The sequence below is a fragment of the Hemibagrus wyckioides genome, linkage group LG26 (genome assembly GCF_019097595.1).
Source record: "Hemibagrus wyckioides isolate EC202008001 linkage group LG26, SWU_Hwy_1.0, whole genome shotgun sequence".
NCBI classification, from domain to species: Eukaryota; Metazoa; Chordata; class Actinopteri; order Siluriformes; family Bagridae; genus Hemibagrus; species Hemibagrus wyckioides.
The window spans coordinates 22,685,556-22,704,718 of record NC_080735.1 but is presented as its reverse complement, the minus strand read 5'-3'; the positions used below and the strand labels follow the sequence as shown (position 1 = coordinate 22,704,718).

General features: G+C 42.2%; 1 protein-coding gene across 1 annotated transcript in view; it reads right to left on the bottom strand.

Moving 5' to 3' along the window:
• Positions 1-19,163, bottom strand: part of LOC131346716 (uncharacterized) — a 76,965-nt gene that overhangs the window by 18,097 nt on the left and 39,705 nt on the right. Inside the window, exons 95-141 of the mRNA XM_058380289.1 lie at positions 18,934-19,139; positions 18,744-18,844; positions 18,412-18,530; positions 18,162-18,287; positions 17,866-18,059; positions 17,650-17,744; positions 17,392-17,522; positions 17,046-17,170; positions 16,777-16,894; positions 16,479-16,691; positions 16,053-16,223; positions 15,733-15,870; positions 15,504-15,553; positions 15,170-15,302; positions 14,968-15,050; positions 14,692-14,818; positions 10,015-10,205; positions 9,717-9,807; positions 9,506-9,605; positions 9,240-9,412; positions 8,918-9,073; positions 8,391-8,524; positions 8,145-8,278; positions 7,876-7,970; positions 7,598-7,767; positions 7,426-7,510; positions 7,183-7,329; positions 6,880-7,088; positions 6,674-6,777; positions 6,417-6,535; positions 6,114-6,284; positions 5,778-5,983; positions 5,588-5,688; positions 5,258-5,376; positions 5,008-5,133; positions 4,712-4,905; positions 4,496-4,590; positions 4,222-4,352; positions 3,931-4,055; positions 3,662-3,779; positions 3,364-3,576; positions 2,938-3,108; positions 2,618-2,755; positions 2,389-2,438; positions 2,057-2,189; positions 1,855-1,937; positions 1,577-1,703 (exon numbers count right to left, since the gene is read on the bottom strand). Of these exons, the coding sequence (XP_058236272.1) occupies positions 1,577-1,703; positions 1,855-1,937; positions 2,057-2,189; positions 2,389-2,438; positions 2,618-2,755; positions 2,938-3,108; positions 3,364-3,576; positions 3,662-3,779; positions 3,931-4,055; positions 4,222-4,352; positions 4,496-4,590; positions 4,712-4,905; positions 5,008-5,133; positions 5,258-5,376; positions 5,588-5,688; positions 5,778-5,983; positions 6,114-6,284; positions 6,417-6,535; positions 6,674-6,777; positions 6,880-7,088; positions 7,183-7,329; positions 7,426-7,510; positions 7,598-7,767; positions 7,876-7,970; positions 8,145-8,278; positions 8,391-8,524; positions 8,918-9,073; positions 9,240-9,412; positions 9,506-9,605; positions 9,717-9,807; positions 10,015-10,205; positions 14,692-14,818; positions 14,968-15,050; positions 15,170-15,302; positions 15,504-15,553; positions 15,733-15,870; positions 16,053-16,223; positions 16,479-16,691; positions 16,777-16,894; positions 17,046-17,170; positions 17,392-17,522; positions 17,650-17,744; positions 17,866-18,059; positions 18,162-18,287; positions 18,412-18,530; positions 18,744-18,844; positions 18,934-19,139 (6,339 nt within the window). The remainder of the gene's footprint in view (positions 1-1,576; positions 1,704-1,854; positions 1,938-2,056; positions 2,190-2,388; positions 2,439-2,617; positions 2,756-2,937; positions 3,109-3,363; positions 3,577-3,661; positions 3,780-3,930; positions 4,056-4,221; positions 4,353-4,495; positions 4,591-4,711; positions 4,906-5,007; positions 5,134-5,257; positions 5,377-5,587; positions 5,689-5,777; positions 5,984-6,113; positions 6,285-6,416; positions 6,536-6,673; positions 6,778-6,879; positions 7,089-7,182; positions 7,330-7,425; positions 7,511-7,597; positions 7,768-7,875; positions 7,971-8,144; positions 8,279-8,390; positions 8,525-8,917; positions 9,074-9,239; positions 9,413-9,505; positions 9,606-9,716; positions 9,808-10,014; positions 10,206-14,691; positions 14,819-14,967; positions 15,051-15,169; positions 15,303-15,503; positions 15,554-15,732; positions 15,871-16,052; positions 16,224-16,478; positions 16,692-16,776; positions 16,895-17,045; positions 17,171-17,391; positions 17,523-17,649; positions 17,745-17,865; positions 18,060-18,161; positions 18,288-18,411; positions 18,531-18,743; positions 18,845-18,933; positions 19,140-19,163) is intronic.

Here is a 19,163-nt window from a genome sequence, read left to right as displayed (position 1 = left end):
AAAATTTGTTCATGACCTCATATTATTACCGTGATACCCTGTGTTTTGTCGTAGAAAATCTTTTTGTTCTGTTTCGAGAACATGTGCTGTACACAGACACTGTGACAGTTTCTTCTTCCGTGTCTTAGTTGACGTGTCTGCCAGTGAACACGTCAACTACGTCTGGTTCTGCTGACGTCGTTGTTAACCTATAGATAATAATGAAGATTATACTTTTCTTCTGTATAAATACTCCCTGTTCATCTCAGTAAATTTCAAAGAGTTTTGCTATTCAATCGCTGTCTCTTTGTGGTTCTTTGGCAAAAGTTTCCCTGATATCAGTAGAGGCAGTGGCAGCAGTGCAACTCAGGATTCTTCTCCGAGTGAACCCAACAATTCTAACAGCTACACTTTGTTACATGACCTAAATCAGCATGATTTCACAGTTTCAGACACAACTTCTACATAGAAGCATTCCCATAGCATCAGCCATGACACAGCGTCTCGTTCTCTTCTTAGGGAACCGGGTTACATTCGTAACCTGGGGTAGTTCTTGTGAGGATTCCAATGTTTACTTTCAAGATCTTCCACTGTTTTTTGTTTGAACATGAACATGTAACCCATGTTTGAATTATGCTCTCAAAGAATTTGCTTTCTTGCCTGAAGTATTCTGTTTGCCTCCAGACAATTTACCTGACTCTGCTTTGCCCATATATTTTCTCCACTGTGTTTAGAGGTCAGCAAACCACAGAATAAATCCTGATCTGGGAACTTTCCAGAAATTTTCTATTGCATTTCTAAGTCACAGTCGGAAATGGACTTTGCTTACATGTATTTTTATACCACAGCTATGCTGATGACAGTAGATGCATCCTCTCCATTCCTTCCTTATCTTTCTGAATACAGAGTGTAACAGATGAAAGCTCATCATCTGGAACTAAATGCCACCAAGAAGCTGGGTCCACACATTGAGATGTCCACACATTGTGAAGATGCATCCACAAATCAAGATCTTGCTATCTCCTTGGACAGCTCACCATTGCAAAATGGATGCAACCTTGGTGTATTTCTGGACAACCAATTGTCCTTCACTACTTATATAAACTGATTGCTATCTTCAGGAAAATCTAGTTCTATTCACCAAGGCCACTCAAGTGCTTGTTCAGTCCTTCATCATGTGGAGACTGGACTACTGAAAGTCATAGGTTTGCCTCTGCGTACCGTCATTCTCAACCTTTCCAGATTCTTTCCCATTGCCGGGTTCCCTCCACTAGACGCCAGTAGCTACAGCATCAGATTTCACACACAAAGCCAAAACAGTCCAGTGCATACATACCTAAAGGAATTCATGACAGCCCACTCTCTACCACACTTTTTAGATCTAGTGAATTAGCATGATTATGTTTTTGACAGAGCACAAGGCACTTATCTAAGTCATTCTGTTGAAGGGAATCTGCTAAATGCTGTAAATGTAGATTTCATAAGTGAAAAATCATAAAACAATCATACTGTAAGATTGGTTTACTGCTTTCCCATAACATTTAAGTGCTAATAATGAGTGTGCTGGTCTATGAACATGTTGATGTGTATGTTTTACCAGGCAGTTCTTTGCATGGTTGAACAGAATGTCTTTTTTGTCAAGGCCAAGAGACAGAACGGAGAAATCTGCTCTGCCCAGGGCACTGAAATATGCCTGGCAGTTCACCTTCTGTATCTTCTCATAGCTAAAACACCCACACACACACACACACACACAAAGAGACAAAATACATTTTGCAAATGAACCAAATTAACCTCAGATAATCTTTCAAATGCAAAGGAAGTATGCCTTATCTTTTAGATACAGTATAGTGTGTATGTGAATGTGTTACACACCTGTAGTACAGAAGCATTTCAGAGGGGATGTCAGTAAAGTTAACAGATGGATCGTCTTTCATGTAGTTGTACATGCAGGTCAGCTGAAACACAGAACCCTTTGTGATTGTGTGGTCTCTCATGTACCAGTATATGTTTGGGTCTACATGCTGCCAATGATTCAGACTGTGTGTGGAATGTGAATGAATATCAGAGTGTGTACCTGTGCCTCTTTCAGATGGACCTTGTCTCTGCCTTCACGTGGTCTACAGGCTTTCACAAGATCTTTGGCTTTCTGCTGTGGGAGAGTCTGAACTGAGCTGCAGGAGAATCCCTGCAGTATTGAAGTTGACAGACTGTGGAGAGACACATACCCATAGTCACACACAGACATACACACAGGTGAACCTTTACACAATGTCTAATTGTACTCTGGCAAAATCTTATGTACCTGGAATGTTCACCCAATGTTTATTTACACCGGATTTGTAAGTGTGTGTGTGTGTGTGTGTGTGTGTATGCATTCACTGAGACAAGTGTGTGTTTCTAACTCACTCTTCTGGATCATCACTGGCACTGGCCACTGCACCAAACAACATCATAGCCTGGTAAAAAAAATCATACAAAGGATGCAAAATGTTATTGATGTGTTTTACACTCGGATATCCAAACTCCACAGGAATTCAGCATCTGTAAGTGCTGTTATCACGGTCAAGCCATGTTACACAGTTACATGTTTCTTTTTTAGTACAAGAAAATGATTTACATTTCTCTGTTCAGTTACCTGTTCATGACTCCAGCTCTTGTTATTGATGAGTGAAACATCAACAGAGCTCAGTGACGTCAGTAGAACAAGTGGAATATACATCACCAGTGCATCTGGAACATTCTCTAGCACTTTGGAATGGTCTACAGAGATTACCTGGAAGAAATTGTGGGAGGAAATCTTCAACTTTTCCAGACTAACAAAACTGCATTCTGAGCAAAAGGACTGGGTTAAAATTAAACTTGCAAAGTGGACAATAATATATATCTCCATTTAAGTGATTGGCTGTAGTGTATTGTGCGTGTGTGTGTGTAGTCTATGTGATTAAGAGAGAATACCTTCTGGACAAATGTATTTTGTAGAATAACTGGCGCTGAGATAATGTTATTGATGAATGTTGGATTCTGAGATAAAGACACAAGCTGAGAAGATGGGATGATGGAGATGTTTGCAGAGAGAACGCCACCTATGAGTGTTCCCAGGGACTCCAGAGAGGAGGCACTGCTGATCTGTAAAGCAAAACAATCAGATCATTGTTTATTATATTATTTAGAAAGTATGAACATGCTGTTTTGGATCTGAATGCAACAAGACACAGTCTAAATTACAGCACCTTTGTGAACACAGTGTAGTTGGTAAATATTTGAACACTAATACAGTTTATTTCTTTACAGGGGTATGTTGTTAAATTGCTCTAAACGGAAGTGGTCTAGCTTCCAATAGCGTAGACCCACATTCCTGACAAGTTTGAAGTGTACACTCACAGTAAAGCCTGCACTAATGATGCTTTGGATGATGGAGTTGACTTGGCCCTGGTCCCAGCCATTGATGCTACTGAGTATAGACAGAGAACTGTTTATCACATCGGAGGGGGCGGAGCTTATCTGGCCCACAGTCAGGCCCACACACTGGCTGCCCAAAGATTGGATGATGGATGCAGATACATTGGGGAACTTTGCTACTAGCACCGCTGTGACCTGAAAGGAAAAGAGGACTGTGGGTAACTCACACTGCTACAGAATAACTGATTAGTGAACAGACAGGGTCTTATTGATTGATCACCTCTGGATTTATTTCTGTGCAGAAGTCGTTGATGCGATTCAGGATGGACGTGATGTCTTCATCTCCAAGACGTTCAAACACAGAGGCAGGAGATCGACACAGCAATTCAGCTGGCAATCTATAAGAACAAAGACAACCTTTTAAAAGTGCATCCAAACATATTTATACTTGTATGTACTCTGTTAGCTGAGGGGGTTGAATTTACGAGGCTGGATAAATAAATAGAATAAGTAGTTGTTTCGAGTGTTGTGTTTAGTGCGGAGTGTTACCCAAGTGGGCTGAAATCAGGATTCTGGATGTATAACTCGTTTGTGTAGTACTCCAAGACACTGGTGGAAATGCCTGAGTTGTTGAATAGCTGAAGATTTTCTGAGTTCTCCAGGAACACACTTGACTAAAGGACACAATAAAACAGACACATTGATGACACTATAGGATTTGTTTTTTTACGTAAATAACGGATATTTCTCAGATGATCCGAAATAATCATTCCTGTTAATCTCTGAAGGATTTATATGGATCATTACATATATGTATATTTGTGTGTGTGTGTGTGATACCATGTTTCCTGATAGGAATGATTGCAGATCAGTGAGGGTGATGAAAGTGATGAAGAATCCAATGTTGTCAGCAAACCAGGCAGTGGAGTTCAGAAGGGGATCTGAGGAGTTATAGCAGCGGGGGCTGCCATCTGCATGACGCACATGATACACATACAGATAGATATGTTAAGACACACTTACTATTCACACACAAATATAGGAAATTAATATGCAGTACTATTCGATAGAGAGAGAGAGAGAGAGAGAGAGAGAGAGGTGTAGTTATTCTTACCGCTGCTGTTCAGATACACTGTAATGGAGCTGTACACATCAGCTGGGGTAAAATCAGTTGCAGAAAAATTGTAATTGTCCCCCAAGATAGACACTCTGCTCATAAACACATATATAAAGGTGATTTTACTACAGATCCTTAGTTTTTTAAACAACAAACAGGAGGCTGTGCTTGTGCTGAGAGCCCCGTGTAATGGTACAACGAACAATGACTCACAATTTTCTGTATGACAGACAGGAGGCACCACTGAGCTGGGCAGAGCTGATGAGATGAGAGTTGAGGTAGGGCAGGTAGTGAAGCAGTGTAACATCAAACCACTGTTCTACCTCAGCCTGAGATGAGGCAGTGAGAGCACGAGACAACACACATTCCAAAGTGTAGCTGGCCAGAGCTGAGGACAAGACAGTCTCCTGTAGACAGAAACACAGATTAATCTATGAGTTAATCCTTATATGATAAAGGAAAATAATCCTCATGGACTAAAAGGGTAGGGTAAATGAAGACAGGTGTACCATCTCCAGGTACTGGTTGGTTCTATTGTAGTTGTTGAGGAGGGTGCAGAGGTCAGAAGCATTAATGACTGTGTCCGGCCTGTTCAGAAACTCACTGAGTTCTTCCGGAGAGATGGAGCCCAACAGCTAGAGGACACAGAGGAGATACAACACACTAGTTACCCAGGAAGATGTGGGAGGCTCGTTGCCTGCCACTTAAGCTATTAGTGAGCGATTCACTGATGCGATCCGTGTTATAGAGCAGACTTACCTCTGCCAGGCGGTCTCCTGGGATCAGAGACAGGAAATCTTTTAGGTCAGGGAATCCAAAATTGAGGAACAACTGTTTCAGGAACACATAGAAGCTCCCTGTGCCATAGCAGCTCAGGCCTGTGAGGTAAAATAGAGCACTATTGAAAAAAGTCTGGTGCATTTAGATTGATGATATCAGACCAATGAAGTGAGACACTCCAGACTTAGTCCATATTCTTCACCTGCTAAAGACATCTTACTGATCACTGGCTGCACATTGTACTAGCCTTAGTCAGCAAATACACAAGCAGGAAAACACACACAGACACACACACACACACACACACACCTTGGCTGGACTGGTACTTGACATAGTCTTGTGTATAATTGAAGACCGTGTTTGACTGGGTGGCAGAAAGGTCACTGTACACATTATCAAGTCCTTTAACTCTGTAAATACAAGAACATAGAAGTAAACAAGTTAAAAATCAAAGCAATTAAAGAATAGATCAGTGCTTTCATGTTGAGGAGGAGCTCACATCTCTCTGTAGGAGTCACAGCTGATGTTCATGGGGATGATGGACAGGGTGTTTGGACTAATCCCAGGAAGGAACAAGGAAAGGTAAGTCTGGAACCACAAGGCAAAGTCCTCTGGGCTGAAAGTTTGGAAGTGAGGCACCAGATCCAAGAGTGTCATGTTTAGAATGGTGTCTGATATTGCTGAAGGAATGCTAGTCATGTTCATCTGCAAACACACAGCAACATGGATTAACAGTCTGGACACACTTGGACATTATCAGTTAGTATGCATAGAATAAATGTGTTGCATTTCAAAAGGAAATATGCCATGGCTTGTAGACTACACAGATCCTTACTTGTATTGCAGTCTGACTGAAGGCTTCGAAGAAGCTGCCAAGTTGATTCAGATCTAAAGATGTGATCACACTGCTAAACACCTCTCTAAACACAGAGTCATTTGCCAACACTCCTGAATGCAAGATGAACTGTGCCTTCTGTTCACTGGACAGTAAGTCTAACACTTCAACCTGCAGGACAAAACATATATTACTCATTCTGTTCACAAGACCAAAATCCAGAGACCAACCCTTTCTACTGTTGTACAGTCAAATGCAAACCCACTAGAAAAATGCCCTTGGTGCAGTTGAGATGTTACTCACGCTAGAGAAATTTGCATTTAGAAGTTTGAGCACTTCCAAAGAAGCATAATCGGAGAAACTGCCAAGGTTCTTTTCAAGCCAGTCGTTGCTGCCGGAAGTGTTGGAAAGACAGCGAGGGTCTAAAATGATCAGAAACCATTAGTTAAATCAGTCAGAATATTCTCAAGTGGCTCTTGGTTTCTTTCATTAAGACAATCGATTGTCTTAATTTAACTGTCAGGTTTCTGTATAAGAACAACGAAAAGGAGCCTGTGTACCTGGAAGGTCATTTCTTAACAGGAAGGGAAAGATGAACCAAGTAAAGACCATCTGCTTCTGCTCCTCCTTCATGAGAGATTCTTGACTGCTGAGAGCTTGCACCCTACATTGGAGGAGAAATAGATCAGGTTTTGTCGTGTATGACTTCATCTCCATGCCCTCAACAACACACATTGAGTTCTGAAATTTCATTGTCCATACGTACACAATCTGGTAGGTCTCACAGCTGAAGGTTTGTGAACCGAGACTGGACAGAAAATCTTTGGACACCGATGACAAAAATGGTCGGAGCCTGATCTGGAACCACACAGTGATGAAAGTGGCATTCACCAGCTCTGCTGCGGTGAACTTGTCGATTATCACCTCCCCGATGGCATCAAGTATATTTGGGTCAGTCTGAATGCTGCTGTCCGTCTAAATGAAAGATTACAATCTTCAATCCATAGTTACGCACAGATGTTTATTTTTAAGTCAATTTTTAACTATAGCACAAATGGAATTTTCATACCACGTTTGAAAAGCTCTCCAGGGCGTCATCCAAAGGTCCAGAAAAATTCTGGAAGAAAAGCTTCCAAGCGTCTTTAGAGACGCTCAGGCTGCTTGGCAGTTTGCATGTGAGCAGTGTGACCAGATCATTAGAGGACAATACGGCAACCTTGAAAGACAAGAAACAGAGGTGTCTGTGGTCAACTCGGCTTCTGTGTAAAAAGACGGAAACTCTGAAGAGGAATTTTGTTCTCTGAGGACTTACTGATGAACAGGCATAGTCAGGAATGCTAAAGTTGCACAATACTGCAGAAATATTTCCAGATGCAAACTCGCTATCAAGAGTGTGACTGTGTAGAAAAAGGAATAATGTTATACATCTCCTAAAACCTTTTTCTGTAAAGTTCACTCCTTTTTCATTGCATAAAAGAGCTCACCTTTCTACACCATAACAAGGGTTGTGGTTGATGATGCCAAGATTCAGCGTGTTCAGATCAGATTGGTTCTGTTGTGCCACCCAGGACTGAACCACTGAGGAGTTCTCAAACAGCTTCAGATCAGCCAGGTTTACCCCCATTAGAGCCCTCACTGTGCTCACATTTAGGATCTGGCACAAGCAAAACAGTTTTTTTATCAAGTTCATTTATAAAATACAGTTTTCTTTACTTTTCTTCTTAGAACTCAAACTTTTATTCTGATCATTTTATTGTTATACCTTGAGAACAGCAGGATTCAGACTATTGAACATGGTGATATCCATGCTGATGTTCTGGGTAGAAAGAGCTTGTATATCATTCACAGGAGCTCCACCTAGACACACAGACTCAGTTTAACAACTAAATTCATGGTGTGTGTGTGTGTGTGTGTGTGTGAATGCAAATTTCAAATTTCATGCACTTTCAATTCAATCCAATTCTTCTATTTTAAAGCACTACACCTAGTGTGTATGTTTAGTCTCTCTGTGTAAGTGGATGGTGGCTTTACCCAGGTAAGGTCTGATGAGTTGGTAGAAAGTTGTAGAACTGCTGCGTTGATTGCTGAATGAAGAGTTAGCGATGATGTACAGAGCAGATTTCTGTTCGATGGAACATGAGGACAGATCTGGAGACAAGACTGACCTGCATATAGAAAAAATGTAAACTGTAAAGACTGTTCTCAAATTATTCTCAACTCTTATTATTTAATTTTTTCCATGTTTGTGTCTGTATGTAGCTGTGAGTGTGTACTTACGTTAGGCTCTCAGCAGTGATATTTTCCAGCACACTGATGTCTAAAGTGCAGATGTTGGAACCAACTACATTTATTTCAGCACTTCCCAGAGAGTGATTTCCCATGCTCAGATACCTCATAATCACCGCTTTACTCTACAAAATACACAAAGATTATACTTGCAGCAAGCACATTAGTAAAATGCTTCAACTAGTAAGTGTCTATGTATTACATGTTCAAAGAGTAATGAAATAGTCTGAGTTTTAGATAAACTCTCTCTCTCTCACTCTCTAAAGGATCACAGACACTCTCTCTCACTCTTTAATGCATCACTGATGCTCTCTCTCTCTAGAGGATGACAGATGCTCCCTCTCCCTCTTTCTAGAATCACTGGTACTATCTCCCCCTCTCTGAAGGGTCAAATTTATTTGTTCCCACTCTGAAAGATTGCAGGGTCTCTTGATATCTCTATTCTAGTCTCTCCGATTGGAGTTGAGGACATGGTCCAAAAGTACTTGACATATCTCACACACACACACACACATTACCTTTTCTTTTTCCCAGTGTCCAGCATTTGAGTCCATCAAGGAGGACAATGTGTCAATTATGGTAATATTCCACTTGCTAATGTCATCAGTAGTGGCCACACGAGAAGTGGAACCCAGTAGCTGCAGTACACCGTCATTAAGACCTGACGGGTAAATCTATATATGCACACAAAACAACAATTTATAATATACCACCTAACACACACTGTCCAAAATATTGTGTGGATAAATCCACCACACACAAAGACTTTATACTCACAACTCAACAAGCCTGATTTGCAGGGGTACATTTACAAAACAATCAGTGTTCAGTGCTGCTGACCTGGTTTAACTTGTTCAGAATGACAGTCTGGAGGCTGGTGTCCACCACTTTTTCAGTGATGGCTGCCAGGTTGTCCTGCAGTACAGTGATGTCCAGATACAGATCAAACTGCGTGGAGTTAAAGCCAAAAGGAAATGATGGGTCTGAAATTGTCACTGCTGTGATGTTGCTCACTGTTAGAAACAGAACAAAATCATCACTGAAGGGCAGAATCTTAAAATGTATACCTGTATCTCAGTGTGTTTTACACTGTAAAGTACTTTTACCTGTAGTGCTTTCTGAGTTGCATTCTGTAAAGAATGTCCTTAGCTTCTTCAGTGGGATCTTCTGCTCCCTCAGGACCGAAAGGAACTTCCTTTTTACATTCTTCAACAATCACACACACACACACACACACACACACAATGATGGCATTAAATTAGTCCATAAAGTTGAACACTGGAAAACTATAATTTAAAACAGGACAGATTTACATACAAAGCTAAGTTTGTTGCAGATGTCTGATTTGAAATAAACCGCCAGGTTGCTGAGTTGCTCCACGGTCTCTTCATTCCACATTGAGGGATTGCTGATTTTAAAAAAAAAACAATATTAACGAGTGCTTATTCATATCTTATACAACACAACTCTAGTCATTAAAATTAAAATCTAAACTTTTATACAAATTCTAAAATTAGCAGTAAAATATGATTGAAGTAATGGTTCAAAATGAACCTTTTCTACAACACTATGAGATAAAAAGATATCCACTAGTCTGCATAAATCTCTAGCTCACCCATAAGCAGTATTCCCACTGAGGAGTAGTAACTGTACAGCAGTGATTTGAGAATCAGAAAGATCTTCACAGTTCTTCAGTTTCTCAAGAATGAGAGGGTCAGAGTTCTGGATGTAGGAGGAGTCTAGTGTGCAGGCCATATTTCCCAGAACTTCCACCTGATGACTGGTCAGACTCGCACCGGATATACCCTAAAATGTCACAAACCATGAAGGGGAATCACATCAAATTACAGCATGTGTAAGTACTCAGTCTAATTGTAAGTACTGGGTTCACTTTCGAGGGAACTTGAAGCTCCATCATGGCTGGAGCTTTGCCAATGCTTCTATGTGAAAGTTGTCTCTGAAGCTCTGTGTAAAAACATGCAGATTTATCGGCTCAGGTAGGTCATGTGAAGAAGCAGAGCAATTTCGAATTTCCACCACATTCTGTGGTGTTCAAAAAGCTCTTGGAGGTGATTACTCATGCTGTTGTTAAGCTTAGCTTAGATTGCCATAATGAAATGATGTTGTCTATGAGCTTGACAATCTCTGACTAACGTCATGCCGCCTTCCACCTCCATGAAGGCGTCTCCCATTTTTCCCAGCCCTCCACACTGAGGTGTCAAGGTTGTGGAATAATCCATTATTCTGTCTGTTTGTCCTTCTCAGCCACTGATGACTATTCAGCCATTGTGGGCCTTGATGAACATGGGTATGCAGCGATGCCTAGGGTTGAATAAATGCTTGTGGGCTATTTCGCCCTTCAATGGCTCCATGGAGAAAGTCTGCATTACCACTGAGGCCCTGTCGGATCACATCGGCCTTATAGGGAACGCCTACAATCCCACAAGTTAAGCTGTTGTGGTGCTTCACAAAATGGCAGTTTTGCACTCATACCAAGGGGCTGTAGAGTGCATTCCCCTTTTAGGGCGAGCCTCTGGCTTTATATCCAGCATTTCTTGGTTCCAAAGAAGAACGGGGCAATGCACAATTTTAGACCCGAGTGCTCTGAATTGTATGCTGAAACATACAAATCTGAGATGTTAACACTCATGGTCATTGTGTTGCAGATAAGGTCCGAGGACTGAATTGCGATGATAATCCTGAATCCTGAATCAATCTTCACATAGACATCTTGCCAGAGCACAGGAGACTCCCCTGGTTTGCTTTCGGGCTGAAGTTTACCACAGCCAGGATCTCCCTTTAAGCCTAGTCTTATTGCTCACCCTCAGAAAAAAGTGCATGGAGGCTGCTCTGGCATCATTGCACCCCAGGGCATCCATGTACTCAGTTATCCAGATGACTGGCTCATCATGGCTCAGTCGAGGGAACTGGCAGCCAGGCATTTAGATGCCGTGCTTGCCCACATGAGGTCCCTAGGCCTCAACCCAGTGAAGTGTCTGCTTTCTCCCTCTCTGAGAACCACCTTCTGGGGGATAGTTTGGGATTCTGCCAGGATGCGGGCACGTCCATCTCCCGCTCGGGGGGGATTCCATCTTTTCTGCTGTAAAGGCCATTCTTTAAAATCAGACTAGGCCAGTGCCTCTCTGCGTCTCAGGCTTAGAGGGTGCTCAGCTCATGACTGTAGCTATTCCTGTGTGTCTGCTACACATGAGACTGTTTCAACTCTGGCTCAGGAGGGTTTTCACATTTGTAGACACACTTTTCAGGGTTGCAAAGGGTATGCGTCACAAGCTTCGGAACCTTTTTATGTAGGCAGACCCCAGTTTCTCACCTTGGGTTCCACTCTTAGGGCATGTCATTGTCGCAAGACTCTTTCAACAGACACCCCCCTCTCGAGCTGGGGAGTGGGCCTAGATGGCCACCCTGCCCATGGCATTTAGGAGGGCTTCTGTCTCTCATGGCACACAGATTACCTGAAGATGGGGGCTATGTTTCTAGTGCTAAAAACACTTTTTCATGAAACTCAGGGATTACCTTTGGTGGGGCCCTTCATCAACCAATAGGGCAGCCTCTGTTTGCGCCCTCTGTTCAGGTTGGTGCACCAGATCTGGCCCTAGGTAGAGACCAGAGTTCTCTCGCTGACAGCGATTTACACTCCACAGCACATGATTGGGAAGCAGGCTTTCTGGTGAGGCAGGGGCTGAGGCCTGGGGAATGGCATCTCCACTTCTAGGTGATGGAAAACACATGGCAACTTTTGGCCAGGCAAAATTGGCTATGCTCGCCTCTGAGGAGTCGACTCACTGTCCCCTATGGCTTTCTCTTTTCCATTCTGTACGGTGCTCCTTGGGAGATTCCTGTCAGGAGGAGCCTCCTCTCTCAGGTGTAGGGGGTGATTCTCCTCCCCAAGATTTAGAACCTGTGGTCGGGCCCCTGAGGGGAGACCCTGTTCCTCCAACCGAGGTTGTGGAGACTATTTTGTACTTTCGCCTCTGGTGTAATCGGCATTGTCAGGATCTAATTCACTGCCCTGTAAGTACAGTCCAAGAGTTCCTGCAGACACACTTCTTTGAGGGCCTATCACCCTCTGCATTGAGGCCTCAGCGAAAGCAATCTGGTCTCCAAGCAGCACCTTGTGCTGGGTATTGGTAGCTATCACCTAGGCACCTATGAGATGCACTGTGTGGCTTCGTCTCTAGGTATTACAGCTCACTCCACTAGGTGTAACACCTTGTCCAGCACTCTGGCTAGGGGTGTTCCCCTCCAGGAGATTTGTGCTGCTGCGGGTTGGTCCTCTCCGTACACCCTTGTAATGTTCTATAACCTGGACCGGGACTCCACTCCAGCGTACTGTGTCTTACAGGGCTAATGATGTTCTCCTCCTGGATCATTTGTGCTCTTTGATGACGTCTGGGACATACGTCTCCTGGAGTGTGGCAGCATTGGTGTTGGCGTTCCCATAGCATCCACCATGATGCAGCATTGAGTTTCCTCAAAAGGAACTGTACCAGGTTACACTGCTAACCCGGTTCCCATAGTAGGGCATGAGACGCTGCATCGCTAGCCACACCCCGGGCATCCACTCGTGCTTCCATCAGACAAGTAGAAGCTGGAGTAATGTGACAAAGATACGCTTCAGTGGTCTTGCTGATGTGCTACTGATATATTCTATATCTCTGTCCTGGGCTGACTCTGGCCCTTGGCTGAGAGTGTGTCAAAATTTGTTCATGACCTCATATTATTACCGTGATACCCTGTGTTTTGTCGTAGAAAATCTTTTTGTTCTGTTTCCAGAACATGTGCTGTACACAGACACTGTGACAGTTTCTTCTTCCGTGTCTTAGTTGACGTGTCTGCCAGTGAACACGTCAACTACGTCTGGTTCTGCTGACGTCGTTGTTAACCTATAGATAATAATGAAGATTATACTTTTCTTCTGTATAAATACTCCCTGTTCATCTCAGTAAATTTCAAAGAGTTTTGCTATTCAATCGCTGTCTCTTTGTGGTTCTTTGGCAAAAGTTTCCCTGATATCAGTAGAGGCAGTGGCAGCAGTGCAACTCAGGATTCTTCTCCGAGTGAACCCAACAATTCTAACAGCTACACTTTGTTACATGACCTAAATCAGCATGATTTCACAGTTTCAGACACAACTTCTACATAGAAGCATTCCCATAGCATCAGCCATGACACAGCGTCTCGTTCTCTTCTTAGGGAACCGGGTTACATTCGTAACCTGGGGTAGTTCTTGTGAGGATTCCAATGTTTACTTTCAAGATCTTCCACTGTTTTTTGTTTGAACATGAACATGTAACCCATGTTTGAATTATGCTCTCAAAGAATTTGCTTTCTTGCCTGAAGTATTCTGTTTGCCTCCAGACAATTTACCTGACTCTGCTTTGCCCATATATTTTCTCCACTGTGTTTAGAGGTCAGCAAACCACAGAATAAATCCTGATCTGGGAACTTTCCAGAAATTTTCTATTGCATTTCTAAGTCACAGTCGGAAATGGACTTTGCTTACATGTATTTTTATACCACAGCTATGCTGATGACAGTAGATGCATCCTCTCCATTCCTTCCTTATCTTTCTGAATACAGAGTGTAACAGATGAAAGCTCATCATCTGGAACTAAATGCCACCAAGAAGCTGGGTCCACACATTGAGATGTCCACACATTGTGAAGATGCATCCACAAATCAAGATCTTGCTATCTCCTTGGACAGCTCACCATTGCAAAATGGATGCAACCTTGGTGTATTTCTGGACAACCAATTGTCCTTCACTACTTATATAAACTGATTGCTATCTTCAGGAAAATCTAGTTCTATTCACCAAGGCCACTCAAGTGCTTGTTCAGTCCTTCATCATGTGGAGACTGGACTACTGAAAGTCATAGGTTTGCCTCTGCGTACCGTCATTCTCAACCTTTCCAGATTCTTTCCCATTGCCGGGTTCCCTCCACTAGACGCCAGTAGCTACAGCATCAGATTTCACACACAAAGCCAAAACAGTCCAGTGCATACATACCTAAAGGAATTCATGACAGCCCACTCTCTACCACACTTTTTAGATCTAGTGAATTAGCATGATTATGTTTTTGACAGAGCACAAGGCACTTATCTAAGTCATTCTGTTGAAGGGAATCTGCTAAATGCTGTAAATGTAGATTTCATAAGTGAAAAATCATAAAACAATCATACTGTAAGATTGGTTTACTGCTTTCCCATAACATTTAAGTGCTAATAATGAGTGTGCTGGTCTATGAACATGTTGATGTGTATGTTTTACCAGGCAGTTCTTTGCATGGTTGAACAGAATGTCTTTTTTGTCAAGGCCAAGAGACAGAACGGAGAAATCTGCTCTGCCCAGGGCACTGAAATATGCCTGGCAGTTCACCTTCTGTATCTTCTCATAGCTAAAACACCCACACACACACACACACAAAGAGACAAAATACATTTTGCAAATGAACCAAATTAACCTCAGATAATCTTTCAAATGCAAAGGAAGTATGCCTTATCTTTTTAAGATACAGTATAGTGTGTATGTGAATGTGTTACACACCTGTAGTACAGAAGCATTTCAGAGGGGATGTCAGTAAAGTTAACAGATGGATCGTCTTTCATGTAGTTGTACATGCAGGTTAGCTAAAACACAGAACCCTTTGTGATTGTGTGGTCTCTCATGTACCAGTATATGTTTGGGTCTACATGCTGCCAATGATTCAGACTGTGTGTGGAATGTGAATGAATATCAGAGTGTGTACCTGTGCCTCTTTCAGATGGACCTTGTCTCTGCCTTCACGTGGTCTACAGGCTTTCACAAGATCTTTGGCTTTCTGCTGTGGGAGAGTCTGAACTGAGCTGCAGGAGAATCCCTGCAGTATTGAAGTTGACAGACTGTGGAGAGACACATACCCATAGTCACACACAGACATACACACAGGTGAACCTTTACACAATGTCTAATTGTACTCTGGCAAAATCTTATGTACCTGGAATGTTCACCCAATGTTTATTTACACCGGATTTGTAAGTGTGTGTGTGTGTGTGTGTGTGTGTGTATGCATTCACTGAGACAAGTGTGTGTTTCTAACTCACTCTTCTGGATCATCACTGGCACTGGCCACTGCACCAAACAACATCATAGCCTGGTAAAAAAAATCATACAAAGGATGCAAAATGTTATTGATGTGTTTTACACTCGGATATCCAAACTCCACAGGAATTCAGCATCTGTAAGTGCTGTTATCACGGTCAAGCCATGTTACACAGTTACATGTTTCTTTTTTAGTACAAGAAAATGATTTACATTTCTCTGTTCAGTTACCTGTTCATGACTCCAGCTCTTGTTATTGATGAGTGAAACATCAACAGAGCTCAGTGACGTCAGTAGAACAAGTGGAATATACATCACCAGTGCATCTGGAACATTCTCTAGCACTTTGGAATGGTCTACAGAGATTACCTGGAAGAAATTGTGGGAGGAAATCTTCAACTTTTCCAGACTAACAAAACTGCATTCTGAGCAAAAGGACTGGGTTAAAATTAAACTTGCAAAGTGGACAATAATATATATCTCCATTTAAGTGATTGGCTGTAGTGTATTGTGCGTGTGTGTGTGTAGTCTATGTGATTAAGAGAGAATACCTTCTGGACAAATGTATTTTGTAGAATAACTGGCGCTGAGATAATGTTATTGATGAATGTTGGATTCTGAGATAAAGACACAAGCTGAGAAGATGGGATGATGGAGATGTTTGCAGAGAGAACGCCACCTATGAGTGTTCCCAGGGACTCCAGAGAGGAGGCACTGCTGATCTGTAAAGCAAAACAATCAGATCATTGTTTATTATATTATTTAGAAAGTATGAACATGCTGTTTTGGATCTGAATGCAACAAGACACAGTCTAAATTACAGCACCTTTGTGAACACAGTGTAGTTGGTAAATATTTGAACACTAATACAGTTTATTTCTTTACAGGGGTATGTTGTTAAATTGCTCTAAACGGAAGTGGTCTAGCTTCCAATAGCGTAGACCCACATTCCTGACAAGTTTGAAGTGTACACTCACAGTAAAGCCTGCACTAATGATGCTTTGGATGATGGAGTTGACTTGGCCCTGGTCCCAGCCATTGATGCTACTGAGTATAGACAGAGAACTGTTTATCACATCGGAGGGGGCGGAGCTTATCTGGCCCACAGTCAGGCCCACACACTGGCTGCCCAAAGATTGGATGATGGATGCAGATACATTGGGGAACTTTGCTACTAGCACCGCTGTGACCTGAAAGGAAAAGAGGACTGTGGGTAACTCACACTGCTACAGAATAACTGATTAGTGAACAGACAGGGTCTTATTGATTGATCACCTCTGGATTTATTTCTGTGCAGAAGTCGTTGATGCGATTCAGGATGGACGTGATGTCTTCATCTCCAAGACGTTCAAACACAGAGGCAGGAGATCGACACAGCAATTCAGCTGGCAATCTATAAGAACAAAGACAACCTTTTAAAAGTGCATCCAAACATATTTATACTTGTATGTACTCTGTTAGCTGAGGGGGTTGAATTTACGAGGCTGGATAAATAAATAGAATAAGTAGTTGTTTCGAGTGTTGTGTTTAGTGCGGAGTGTTACCCAAGTGGGCTGAAATCAGGATTCTGGATGTATAACTCGTTTGTGTAGTACTCCAAGACACTGGTGGAAATGCCTGAGTTGTTGAATAGCTGAAGATTTTCTGAGTTCTCCAGGAACACACTTGACTAAAGGACACAATAAAACAGACACATTGATGACACTATAGGATTTGTTTTTTTACGTAAATAATTATATTTACATTTATAATTATTATTTATATTTATTATTTATATTTATAATTATATTTATATTTCTCAGTTGATCCGAAATAATCATTCCTGTTAATCTCTGAAGGATTTATATGGATCATTACATATATGTATATTTGTGTGTGTGTGTGTGATACCATGTTTCCTGATAGGAATGATTGCAGATCAGTGAGGGTGATGAAAGTGATGAAGAATCCAATGTTGTCAGCAAACCAGGCAGTGGAGTTCAGAAGGGGATCTGAGGAGTTATAGCAGCGGGGGCTGCCATCTGCATGACGCACATGATACACATACAGATAGATATGTTAAGACACACTTACTATTCACACACAAATATAGGAAATTAATATGCAGTACTATTCGATAGAGAGAGAGAGAGGTGTAGTTATTCTTACCGCTGCTGTTCAGATACACTGTAATGGAGCTGTACACATCAGCTGGGGTAAAATCAGTTGCAGAAAAATTGTAATTGTCCCCCAAGATAGACACTCTGCTCATAAACACATATATAAAGGTGATTTTACTACAGATCCTTAGTTTTTTAAACAACAAACAGGAGGCTGTGCTTGTGCTGAGAGCCCCGTGTAATGGTACAACGAACAATGACTCACAATTTTCTGTATGACAGACAGGAGGCACCACTGAGCTGGGCAGAGCTGATGAGATGAGAGTTGAGGTAGGGCAGGTAGTGAAGCAGTGTAACATCAAACCACTGTTCTACCTCAGCCTGAGATGAGGCAGTGAGAGCACGAGACAACACACATTCCAAAGTGTAGCTGGCCAGAGCTGAGGACAAGACAGTCTCCTGTAGACAGAAACACAGATTAATCTATGAGTTAATCCTTATATGATAAAGGAAAATAATCCTCATGGACTAAAAGGGTAGGGTAAATGAAGACAGGTGTACCATCTCCAGGTACTGGTTGGTTCTATTGTAGTTGTTGAGGAGGGTGCAGAGGTCAGAAGCATTAATGACTGTGTCCGGCCTGTTCAGAAACTCACTGAGTTCTTCCGGAGAGATGGAGCCCAACAGCTAGAGGACACAGAGGAGATACAACACACTAGTTACCCAGGAAGATGTGGGAGGCTCGTTGCCTGCCACTTAAGCTATTAGTGAGCGATTCACTGATGCGATCCGTGTTATAGAGCAGACTTACCTCTGCCAGGCGGTCTCCTGGGATCAGAGACAGGAAATCTTTTAGGTCAGGGAATCCAAAATTGAGGAACAACTGTTTCAGGAACACATAGAAGCTCCCTGTGCCATAGCAGCTCAGGCCTGTGAGGTAAAATAGAGCACTATTGAAAAAAGTCTGGTGCATTTAGATTGATGATATCAGACCAATGAAGTGAGACACTCCAGACTTAGTCCATATTCTTCACCTGCTAAAGACATCTTACTGATCACTGGCTGCACATTGTACTAGCCTTAGTCAGCAAATACACAAGCAGGAAAACACACACAGACACACACACACACACACACACACACCTTGGCTGGACTGGTACTTGACATAGTCTTGTGTATAATTGAAGACCGTGTTTGACTGGGTGGCAGAAAGGTCACTGTACACATTATCAAGTCCTTTAACTCTGTAAATACAAGAACATAGAAGTAAACAAGTTAAAAATCAAAGCAATTAAAGAATAGATCAGTGCTTTCATGTTGAGGAGGAGCTCACATCTCTCTGTAGGAGTCACAGCTGATGTTCATGGGGATGATGGACAGGGTGTTTGGACTAATCCCAGGAAGGAACAAGGAAAGGTAAGTCTGGAACCACAAGGCAAAGTCCTCTGGGCTGAAAGTTTGGAAGTGAGGCACCAGATCCAAGAGTGTCATGTTTAGAATGGTGTCTGATATTGCTGAAGGAATGCTAGTCATGTTCATCTGCAAACACACAGCAACATGGAT